Consider the following 12,847-nt stretch of genomic DNA (forward strand, 5'->3'; position numbering starts at 1 on the left):
CCTTGTTATTGACGTCAAAAGGTCTTGTCGGAAGGTGGACTTGTAGATTTGTGCCGTTCATGACTGAGGCGTGAAGGATAATTGCCTTCACTGCCCGTGGTATTTACCTTGAAACCCAGCGAAGGTAACCCCACCGGCACTTTTCATTTCCTAATGGAAGTGCCCTTTCTGGGGAAACGTTCCCACTCTTTACAAGAAAAGAAAAAAAATCACAGCCTTTTTTTTTTTCTTTTTCCCCCGTTCCTTTTTTCCCCCCGTTCCTTTTTCCGTGTAGATCCAATTCATTGCAAGGCTACTGCTTTACATTTGTAATCTTTTGTTTTTGTGGTTGTCGAGCAAGAAAGCAACGGGAACATAATGTGAAATGTTCTAGTTTCATCTGAGGTGTTCCTGGAATTCCTGGTGTTCCCAGTGTTCCTGGTGTGGGAACTTGATGTGTTTCAATCCGGAACCTTAAGTGTTCCTAGCAGATACCATCTGTTGATATTAATAAAAACAATTTACAAAAATTTAAATTTCAATAGAACATAAAATTATTATATTAAATCTGAAGTCTCACTTTGAAAATCGTATCAAATCAATCTTTCAAAGTCTCAAACCCTGGCAAGTCAAGAAAATATTGTGGCGTTAAAGTCGATCAAAATCACTGTCGCTTATAATGGTTGCCGCAATCAAAATAAAGCCAAATATAAAAGTGCACAAAACCTGTTTTCTCTCGAATCTGGTCATGGAATGTAATGAAGTTTTTCACACGTTGATTACGAAGTGTGTCAAGTGAACAATAAATATCACCAGAGAAGAGTCTTGTAATTTGATCGAAGGATTGTAGGTCAAGCGGCATTCATTTGTCAAACCGTGCATTTTTGTACTATTCATGGTGGAATTCTTTGTTGACTATTTCACGCTAGACCAAACCGTGTATTATGCATGCAAGCAGTACTAAAGGCCCTCTTAGTCACTTCGTAGATGGCAGAATACTATATTGTTAAGTTTATTTATTCTTGTACTTTTATCATCCAATCAAATGACAAAGATCTACTTGGATGTTATCTAAAATGAATAATGAATTTTGAAAAAGACAACATTTGTAACATTTATTATCTTGAATAGTCCTACAAAAGACAATCCATAATGCATACCCAATATAATAATAATGATAATAATCGCTTTTTATATCGCGCTTTACACACCAAAAGGGCGTCTGAAAGCGCTTCCAACATACCCCTGGTCACTGGTCACATTTAATTCGTTCCTTAAACTATCTCATCTCCTTGAAGAATCCTTTGATTGGTTGAATTAATCATCCCAATCGACTGGTTTAGAACCTCTCATTGGAACATGAAATCTTGACCTTTAACCTTTGATTTTTGACCTTTGCCCTACAGGCATGTACAGTTAACAGATGACGTCAGGGAATACCTAAGGAAACCAGTATTTGACAATTGGCAATGGGAGGAACATGAAATCTTGACCTTTAACCTTTGATTTCTGACCTTTGACCTACAGGCATGTACAGTTAACAGATGACGTCTGGGAATACCTAAGGAAACCTGTATTTGACAATTGGCAATGGGAGGAACATGAAATCTTGACCTTTAACCTTTGGTATCTGACCTTTGACCTACAGGCATGTACAGTTAACAGATGACGTCTGGGAATACCTAAGGAAACCTGTATTTGACAATTGGCAATGGGAGGAACATGAAATCTTGACCTTTAACCTTTGGTATCTGACCTTTGACCTACAGGCATGTACAGTTAACAGATGACGTCAGGGAATACCTAAGGAAACCAGTATTTGACAATTGGCAATGGGAGGATGCAGAGATGATGCTGCTAATGCAACAAATGTACATAGACCTCGACTTCACTACCAAATATAATATTGAGGTGAGTTTGTGGATAACTTGGAGAGAATTCATGAATTCTGGGCTTGCCCTTGAAGGCAGTGGACACCATTGGTAATTACTCAAAATATTTATTAGCATAAAACCTAAAACATCTTGAAAAACAGCTCCCTCTGAAGTAACATAAAGTTCAAGAAAGAAGTAATTTTCCAAGAAGTTTATTTCAAGACCTTAGAATTAGATTTTGAGGTCTCGAAATCCAACATCTGAAAGCACACAACTTTGTGTGACAAGGGTGTTTTTTTATTTCATTATTATCTCGCAACTTTGATGACCGATTGAGCTCAAATTTTCACAGTTTTTTTTATGCATGTTACGTTGAGATACACCAAGTAAGAAGACTGGTCTTTGACAATTAACAATAGTGTCCAGTGTCTTTAAGAGTAGAATTCTGATGATTGCATATAGAGGCAGAGGCATGATGATCATGACCACACTCCCTCTTTAGCAATGCAACCTTGCTCAGTGGACCCTGATGTTTCGACCCTAGCAGAGTCTTTCTCATAGGCTAAAAGTACTATACAAAACAAAATCCGTCGCATGTTGTTGGTTCGGAGGAATTTTTCAGCGGTCTTGAGAACATGGCACGCTGATCAGTTCATGAACGGAAGTCGAAGCCCCGGGCTATTATACAAAAAAAGAGTGTGGTTAGTGTGATGATTTGCTACTCAGATTCATGGCTTGAAGTATCTAAAAGACCCCTAGGTATATCTCGGACCATACCACGGCATACTAATCAGCTGATTAGGGGCGGTGTGACCTGATTTTCACTGGGTCGAGTTTGTAAGAAAACCAAAAAGAGCGGGGAGAGAATTCCGCCTATGGTTTTGAAGATTTGTATCAGACTTTTAATATAATTTAGTTGGGGGAGAGGTTCTTCATGGGATGTTTCTCGCATTCGGAAGAAGTTAAACTCTGTTAGTTTTAGTGATGAAGAGATAGTTTGGGGGGAAAACATCTCTCGGTTTTTTTTTTTTTTTTTTTTAAAGTGAAGTGTGCTGCAGTTTTTCTCAGTTGAAGTGTATTTAACTTTGAGTGTTATTTTTTGGCGCATTTTAAACATGTAAACTACTAATTGTACAATTGTTTCTTTTTCCGGTATTCATTTTTGTTTTTTGGTTTTCTCTACAGATGCCAATACTTCAGAACTTCCTTTTTGAGGTCTTCAGGCACTATAACCACGTACCATTCCACAATTTCAAACACTGCTTTTGCGTCTCACAAATGGTAAGAGAATACTTACAGACTTAAGTCTACCTGTTTCTTGTAATGTTTGGAAGTGTTTGGAAGTGTAATCCTCAAGATTTCTTTTAAGAAATGATTATCGGTTTTAAGGCACTGGACACTATTGGTAATTACTCAAAATAATTGTTAGCATAAAAACTTACTTGGTAACAAGCAATGGAGAGCTGTTGATAGTATAAAACACTGAGAAACGGCTCCCTCTGAAGTATTGAAGTTTATGTGAACAAAGTAATTTCTCAGTAAAATATTTGAATTGATTTTGAGAGCATCTGCAAGGGTGTGTTTTTTTCTTCCATAATTATCTCGCAACTTCGATGACCAATTGAGTTTAAATTTTCACAGGTTTGTTATTTTGTGCATATGTTGAGATACACCAAGTGAGAAGACTGGATTTTGACAGTTACCAAAGATGTCCAGTGTCTTTAATTACCCTCTTGAAGACATACCCTTCCACATCCTCCCTTATTCTGACAGCATCACAAATTCATCGCCATGCTGTCAATTTGCTATCAAGTAATTTTTGGCAGCACATTTGTGTGAATTAAGTGTCAAAACTACATGAACAATGCATTTTTATTCATGGCTACATTTGTCGACTGACAAATGAGATATGCTCTCAACTTAAAGCGTTTTGTAATGAAATTTCCAGGGAATTGCATGTCGTCAAACAATGAGGTAATGGTTTACCATTTGTGACTCAATTTCAAACGAAGCCGCGGTGAAAAATCACTCTTTGTGTCCTTGAAAGCCCTAGTAGATGCATTGTTCAGCCGTGTCACGCGACAATGGATTCCAAGTGTACACGTATTAGTCCATTTATGAATTATTAATTTTTCAAACGATGCGGAGCTGGAATGAAGTCACCCATGTCGTAAAAATTACGATTGATTCGTTCAAAAATCATCATTGCCAGTGGAATCTGTCAGTTTCTCTCTTTGTTCTCCTGCAGAAGTGTCTTAAATTATGGATCTTTCAAGGTTTTCAAAAGATCTCGAGAAGATTAACGTTACTTTTTAAGACACCTACATCCTGCCCATCCTCCTGAAGTAGGACTAGTCTTTGTTTATTGCTCTATAAATAAAATCTAAGGATACCTTAAAGCTTGGAAGATGGAGGATCGAGAGGTTATGATTGTGAGCCGGAAAATCCCCTTCTCTTCGACAATGCAACTTTTTTTAAACTGCCTTGTAAACAAAAAATGCAGTAATTTTCTTCAGATATAAGCAACAAACGACATGCTTTTTGATCCGAAGGTTGCAGGTTAAAGTCTCGATGTGGTGAATTCTTCCTTTGGTCAACCCAAAATTTCAGGAATACTGATTTAGAGCGTAAAAATACATTACATTACATGTTTTCTTACGAGACACTACTAGTGCTAAACAATTATTCTAAAAATAGTTTGTTTTTCCGACTGAGTTTAGCGGTAAATAATTCAAAAACGCTTCATACCTTTAGTGCTTTCTTCTGAACTAAGAAACAAATCCATAGTCTTTTCCAATGAGAAGAAATGAACCTACAACCTGAGGCATTTGGAACAGATGTCTTTCGCTGCGCCTGCCTGGTGCACAAGTGCTGTCAATGTTTGTTATTGCAAAGGCATACATGATGTAATATTTAGACTGATTTAAACTAGCCCTGAGGTATAAAGCAAACATTTGATAGAGTCTTGTCATTTCTGACCATCATGGGGGAAGTTGCTTTCAATAATTCAAATCGGAAGCTTCGGTAAGACTTGTGTTTGTTCACGTTCGTGTTCTCACCCATCACTAGACCAGTAGAAACCGGTTTAGACCAGTTGGTACAAGGTAGAACTGCTTGTCTAAGCTTTTCATGACAGCAAGCATTACATTATCTTGTGTTGACCTACTTACACGCTGTCATTCGTCCCTAGACCAGTAGAAACCGGTTTAGACCAGTTTTTACAAGTAAGAATTGCCTGTCTAAGCTTTTCATTAAAGCAAACATTCCATTATTACCTATAAACATGTTCTCATCCATCCCTTTTAGCTTTCCAAGACAGCAAACATTCCAGTATTACATGTATGTTCTCAACCATCTCTAGACCAGTAGAGACCAGTTTAGACCAGTTTGTACAAGCTAGACCCGCCTTGCACAGCTTTCCATGTCAGCAAACTACATGTAGCTTATTCCATCATCTTGTTAGACCTATTTACACCTCATCTGTCTCCGACGGAAGAAACTGGTTCAGACCAGTTTGTACCAGTCCTGGACATTAAGGTGTTCATATCCAGTCTTGCCTAATAACATGTTTACATCATCTCCCTAAGACCAGTTTAAACTGGTTTAGCCCAGTTCACACTAGTCAGACCTGCCTGTCAAGGTCAGTTAATGGTTCAGTACCCAATCTGACCTATTTACAAGCACTACATGTTTGAATTTAGTCAAGAAGAGTGTAAATCAGGTCAAACAAATTCGTGAAGCATGAGGTTCAGATTTCACCAGATCGCATCTGAGATTCAAATTAAAGGTAATAGGAGGTAAGGCTGAAGTTTTTCTGACCTCCTTTACTTTTTTTCATTATCTCTCTCAAAATGATGACAGGTTTTTTTTTAATAAAGCAAAACATGATAGTTTTTGTAGCTTACTTTTAAATGTTGTGTCTTTCAAAATTTGAGATACGCAGTCTTAGAGTTCTGTCGAGAGAGCATTTAGGTTTCCAAATTCAAGGAAATCAGTCTTCGCTGATCCTTTCTGATCAGAGGAACATATTGAGGGAAATTTAGTGAAATTCAAGAAACTTGTTTTGTACATTTAATATCCTTGCAGAAATAGTTGTGCAGCATAAGAAAACCCCATTGTTTCTGGGTTTGGGAAATTGTATCTTTTTCTTTCAATCAGTTCATTCCACCCACCTAATTTGTTTGACTTCCGTCGGTCGGTCGTTGTCAGTTCTTCCATCTTATCTCACAATTCCTTCATCATTTTTTTCCCAATTTGACGGAATGCATAGGGGAGACAGGGAGCCCAGGTCACCTGTAGGGCATGCTTCACCGTTTCCATGGCAACAGTTCCCTGCTTAAACTGAAAGCCAGCTGGACGACTTACAATAGTTTGTACATCCATTAAAGATTTATACCCGAAAGTGCAGGGTGGCTCGTCCGATGTATAATTCTGCATTTTTGTTGTCACCAGTTTGAAGTGTTTTTCAAGCAGTCACGTAGAGATTTCAATATAAGGCCAAAAAAAAAGACAAAACAGGTTTAGCCAAGCCCGCTTCCTTTTTAGAGTCTGCCCTTTTTTCTTTCTTTTTTTTACAAACAAATTGTAAAACATTCCCCATCTTTTTCATTAAAAAAAAAAGGATACATTTTAACGTTCTCAGAAGATTTAGTTTTTTATTGTTTTTTTATTTTTTAATTTTTTATAAAGCCAAGCCGGTAGTCTTTGTCGAGCGGCCAATAAAGAAAAAAAGAAGGCCCTCCTCTTTCCTTTTTTGTTTACAGTACGCTAAACGTGATTTAATTTTTATTTGGCCTAATGACTTGTACCCGTAAGGCGCAAATGTTTGCTTGTGGACAAAACGCGCACAGTACGTCGCCTGAAGAAGAAACCTGGGTCTTGTTTGTTATACATGTAGTCATGTTCGGTGTGGAGTAATGCATCAACACCTCTTCACTTCTTTGTATGACGAGAAAATAAGTTAAAGCAGTGGACACTATTGGTAATTGTCAAAGACTAGCCTTCACAGTTGATGTATCTCAACATATGCATAAAATAACTAACTTGTGAAAATTTGAGCTCAATCGGTCATCAAAGTAATTACGAATAGTGTCCACTGCCTTTAACCAAATTCTAAAATTGGTTTGGTTAGCGGAGGGGTTTTTCAGGTTGTTTTAAAGATGGATAAGAAAATGGCGCACCACAAGTCCTTGGGGTGATGTTTTCTATAATAAAAAGTGCAGCTCAGATTTTACTGAGAATAATTCACAGAGGTGAAATAGATGTTGCTGTGTTTAAAGAAATTCCTTTTGATACTCTGTCATTGTAAAATCTGTTATTTCGTTTTTATTACTTTTTGTAACTACTCCACAAGTTAAAGACTATACAAACTTAAAGCCATTGGACACTTTCAGTAAACAGTATTGTCCAAAGGCCCACACTTAGTGTATCACAACTTATATATAAAATAACAAACCTGTGAAAATTTAGGCTCACACATTTCGCCGTGTCATGACATGTGTTTACTATAAATCCGTAATTCTCGTAGTCGAGAATTGATAATTGTTTTAATGTTTTCTCAAAAAGTAAAGCATTTCATGGAATAATAATTCAAGAGAAGACTTTTACCATTACCTTCTGTAAAGTTATTTGTAAATCTGTGAACTTTTTTTGTTTATCACTGAGCGATAAACTCCAAACGCGAAGTTCGATTATTTATTTCTCATCAAATATGACATTTCAGACATAAACATTTCAAGGGATGTTTTCTACTATCATCATCATTAGACCATGTAAGTTTTAGGTAAATCTGTGATCTTCACGATTTTGGTTTCTTACCAATTCTGTAATGTTCCTTTTAACCAGATGGTGGAAATAGCAGCGAATATCTAAGCACATGTTAGTGTTGAAATAGATGTTGCTGTTTTTAAAGAAATTTCTTTTGATACTCTGTCAATGTAAAATCTGTTATTTCGTTTTTATTACAAAGGCAGGGTATACTTTTTGTAACTACTCCACAAGTTAATGACCATACAAACTTAAAGCCATTGGACACTTTCGGTAAACAGTATTGTCCAAAGGCCCACACTTCGTGTATCACAACTTATATATAAAATAACAAACCTGTGAAAATTTAGGCTCAATCGGTCATCGGAGTCGGGAGAAAATAACGGGAAAACCCTACCTTGTTTTCACACATTTCGCCGTGTCATGACATGTGTTTACTTGCATCCCTAATTCTCGAAGTCGAGAATTGATAATTGTTTTAATGTTTTCTCAAAAAGTAAAGCATTTCATGAAATAATATTTCAAGAGAAGACTTTTACCATTACCTTCTGTAAAGTTATTTGTAAATCTGTGAACTTTTTTTTTTTATCACTGAGCGACAAACTCCAAACGCGAAAATCGATTATTTATTTCTCATCAAATATGACATTTCAGACATAAACATTTCAAGGGATGTTTTCTACTACCATCATCATTAGACCATGTAAGTTTTAGGTAAATCTGTGATCTTCACGATTTTGGTTTCTTACCAATTCTGTAATGTTCCTTTAACCAGATGGTGGAAATAGCAGCGAATATCTAAGCACATTTTAGTGTTGAATCAAGAGGTGTCAAAGCATAAGTGTTATTGTAATAGAACATTAATTGAGAGATTTATTAGATGTAATTCCAGTTGTTCGCAGAATGTCCATCCGAGATGTCGACAGTTAGATGAATATTTCCATCTCAAGTATCGTCTTCTCGGACAATCGCTGAATATTTTTATACATTGCAACTCGAGCTACTCATTTTTGTTGTTGTTCCTTCGACCGACGCGAAAGCCCTAGTCCTTAGGTTGCAGCACGTGCGCTAATCTTCAGCATTTTATCAAGAAAGAAAAAACACACACACTGTGAAGGGAAGAAACTCGATCGGACGATTCAACGTTTTGTCAAAATATTTTTCTTGTCTAGTTTTACCCTCCGCATCGCAGCTTGGACCGAGGGTGAACTTTAGAGATGGAGCGAGCCACTAATCCTTCTCATGGAGTATCAATCTAGGTTTTTTTTCTTCTTCTTCTCCTCCTCTCGTCTTGTCCGCTGTCATCGTCGAGGTCTGGGAATAATTGACGAGCAGTGTGAGTGACCTCATTTCTAGGGGGATTGGGTGTCCTGTTTTTCTACGATCCTCGTTTATCCTTCAATCGTCTTGATACGGACGATGATTTATATATATTTTTTTACAGAGTTTCTTGTAATAATGATCTTGGGAAAACACTGTTGCACTAATTTATCAAACAACAGCCGGGGATTTTTTTCAATCGATCATTACAATGAATGAAAATATAAATATGAAAATTATTATTTTTATAGAAGTTAAATGAACAAACTTTATTATTTTTAAGTGTGAATTATATAAGACAAATTATAAGTGCATTTCGCATGTCGGAATTTATTTGTCGGACCTTCGTTGCATTGTGATTGGTCAATATACGCTGGGGTGAAGCTTAAATGCTTATACTAAATTTGAGAAAATAGAATTAGCTGTTGCTAACTGCTTACCAACCAAAAAGGACCTATGCAAAAAATTGTTAATGGCCTGATGTTTCGACCATAGCAGTCTGTCTCGATTATAATATGTGATAATGCACTCTTATGTGTCAGATATTTGTATCATATTTTGATATGTTGAAATAGCAGATGTTCAATATGTCTGATGAATAAACTTTTCTACTCAATGGCCACAAAATACGATGACACTGAATTTCATCTTTTGTTACTGTATGTATCTTATTGTGTTACAATCTTAGTACTTGCAAAAGTTCACCGCACATATCGTCAAGTGTCGAATGACGCATGAAGTAAGGTGACAATAAGTATAGTGGCTTCTTATAAATGTATATCCAACACTCAGTGACGCTCAAAGCGCTTTAACATACAGTTTAAATACATTTCCTGCAAGGTACTTTGTATATAATAATAAAGAAGTCTTATTTCGCGCACGTATCTACTAAACAAGGTACTCAAGGCGCTGAGTATATACAAACTTTCAGAAAGAATATTGCAGTGATGAATGTTGAGACCCAATTAGTTAGCACCTTATAAGGGTTTACAGGGTGCTACGGCGCATACAGCAGCCACATTCAGGAACACCGGGACGAACCCCTTCTCTTTTCGATAAGTGCACTGGGTTCTTTTACATGCGTTACACAACACATGTGACCAACGGCTTTACGTCCCATCCGAAGGACGAAGCAATGGTTTAAAGTGTCTTCCTTAAGGACACAAGTGTCACGGCTGGGGATTCGAACCCACACTCTGCTGATCAGAAACACCAGAGTTTGAATTCGGTGATCTTAACCGCTCGGCCACGACACTTCCACAATGTATGTATGTGGGAACTAAGTTACCCTATATTCTTTACCTTGTAATAGTTCATTGGTTTTATATTGCGCTCTCTCCAGGACCAGCCTGTTCGAGGGCGCATAACAGCAAAAATGGCCAAAGATTTAGAAAATTACATACATTAAGTGAACAGTTTTAAGAAAAGTGCACCAGTAAAAAATATAAGCAAAATAGCTTTAATAATTATTTTAGGCAAAAAGGTGCATGAACACCATAAAACAAAGAAGGCAGAAAAAGACAATGCAACTTTGGTACAAGAAAACTTTTCATTTGTACTCCCAACACCTTCTTTAAAACCATTGGACACTTTTGGTAAACAGTATTGTCCAAAATCCCACACTTTGTGTATCACAACTGCCAAAGGCCCACACTTTGTGTATCACAACTGATATAAATAATAACAAACCTGTGAAAATTTAGGCTCAATTGGTCATCGGAGTCGGGAGAAAATAACAGGGAAAACCCACCCTTGTTTCCGCACGTTTCGCCGTGTCATGACATGTGTTTAAACTAAATCCGTAATTCTCCACAACGAGTACTTGTTATAATGTTTTCTCGAAAAGTAAAGCATTTCATGGAATAATATTTCAAGAGAAGTCTTTCACCATTACCTTCTGTAAATCCTGTAAGTTATTTGTAAATCTGTGGACCTTTTTTTTTTCTGTGCCGAAAGTGTCCAATGGCTGTAAACCACAATACCTCTTGCTTCCACCTCACCCTACTTTTAGCCTGACCCCCTACCCTGACCCCCTACCTCAGCCCCCTACCCAGCCCCCTACCCTACACCACCCACTTCTTCCACCTGCACGATTTCTTCAGCCTCTTACATGTACCTCTACCGGATGCCTTGCCCCCCCCCCCCTTTTTTTATTTATTTATTATAAACTGTCAGCTTTCGATCAACCTTTAAGGCAATTTGTAAATGGATTTCAACATTTTGATGGGTTGGGTGTTCATAAACGTTAAATGCGTTAAATGGTAAAGGTCCCCGCCCTAAACCCAACCTGTTCACTTATTTTCCTTCTAACTGTCAACCTCACATTCCGAGAAAATGTGACAGTTAACGTGAAATATTCCCGTGGTTATTCAAGAACGGAATATAAAGTACCGTTTGAACATTGCAATTCTTCTCCAAGTGGATATGACTTTGTAGGATTGTCAGAGAAACATGTCCCCAGGGAGATGTATGAAGCATGTATAACTCAGTTCATTCACCCGCTGAAAGAAAAAAAATAACTTGAACCTTGATAGTCGTTGAACCTCATCTCTCCTCTCTTGCAGACACAAACCGCAAAGTTGAATGTTTTTCACTCGTATAAAAATATGACAGGCTGAAGTACACAGTATTTGTCCTACTTTCCTATTCAGAAAACAGACTATTTAGTAGGGTTGGATTTGAGACTTTGCATGGTGGAAAAAAAACGATATAGCAAGGTTTGTGGCAGCATCAGAGTCCAGCTTTCTCCAGAAGGGTTCGAGGGGGTGTCGTCGTTACAAAAAACAAACATTCTAAAACATTTCAGACACTTGGTCAGTGTATTGTGAGTGTTTCCTCAAAACTCCCTGAACAGTTCTTAGGCGCTTGGTGAATATTTTAGACATATAAAGTAATATGTGTAAATCACAGCTTAGGACAGCTTTTTTTCCTCTACAAGAAACTGTTCACTGCTGTGCTGTGTGAAATCTAAAGCAAAATGCATCATCAGCTGGTGTGTATTTCAGAGCGTCTTCAATACCTCTAAAAGGTTTTTGTCTATCGGCTTTGATCGAGTACCCCTTTACAATTTCCTGTATATTACTAAGCCAATTTCAATCCCCCGACCATTTCATTTACGTAATGAAACAATTTAATCTTCTAAAAATCTGTCCAATTTCCCTCTCCCTTGTTCCACTTAAGATCCAGGTCCTCCCAAAAGCCGAAACTCTCCGATCCTGTAAACACCCCCCCTTTTAAAGTTTGCCGTCAATTTTGCTAAGTAATTACAGAGCGGGCCGACGCACCCTTGGCGGACAAGCATTTTAGCATTGATTATATGCTTGGACTTGTTTCCTGGGAGGTGTAGAATATCACAATGTTTAGAGATCTCCGAGATTAGGTTTCGGGCCGTCCCATCTTTGCATGTTTACTGAGGAAATGGACCTCGGCTATTAAGATGTGGAAATCTTGACCTGGTTATGGGGGTGGAACCTACAGTGTTTGGGGAAGCTGTTGACTCACTCGGGAAGATGTTAAAATAGCCGTTGAAAGAGGAACAAACAAACACTTGAGTGTTCGGACGCAGGACGGTTGGCAATGAGGGAGGTCAAAGTAGCCTACCTCAGGCAGGAGGATTAAAATGGGCTACCAGAAGATGCAGGCCTTGAATTTCGTTCTTGAAGGGGCTCAGGAATTTTCCTCTGGCAAAGGGCACTGCTGTGAGGAAAATTTGAGTTTGTATTGGAAATTTGCAAAGGGCACCACGGCAAAAGCACAAGGCACAACGGCAATTACTGTGGTTTATTTCGAGGCTTGGAGTAGTCTTGGTGAAAGAAGTTTTTTCGCTTTCCTTTCACGCACAGCGCCGCCAACTCACCAACAGCGCCCGCATTGACCGCCCATGTACACTCAACTGACTATAGCCCACG

At 37.9% G+C, this 12,847-nt stretch overlaps 1 protein-coding gene across 2 annotated transcripts in view; it reads left to right on the plus strand.

Moving 5' to 3' along the window:
• Positions 1 to 12,847, plus strand: part of LOC139950325 (high affinity cGMP-specific 3',5'-cyclic phosphodiesterase 9A-like) — a 120,595-nt gene that overhangs the window by 96,494 nt on the left and 11,254 nt on the right. For both annotated transcript variants that reach the window (XM_071948938.1, XM_071948939.1), the window contains exons 6-7: positions 1,749 to 1,890; positions 3,039 to 3,134. In XM_071948938.1, the coding sequence (XP_071805039.1) occupies positions 1,749 to 1,890; positions 3,039 to 3,134 (238 nt within the window). The remainder of the gene's footprint in view (positions 1 to 1,748; positions 1,891 to 3,038; positions 3,135 to 12,847) is intronic.

This window comes from Asterias amurensis, chromosome 18, assembly GCF_032118995.1.
Source record: "Asterias amurensis chromosome 18, ASM3211899v1".
Taxonomy (NCBI): domain Eukaryota; kingdom Metazoa; phylum Echinodermata; class Asteroidea; order Forcipulatida; family Asteriidae; genus Asterias; species Asterias amurensis.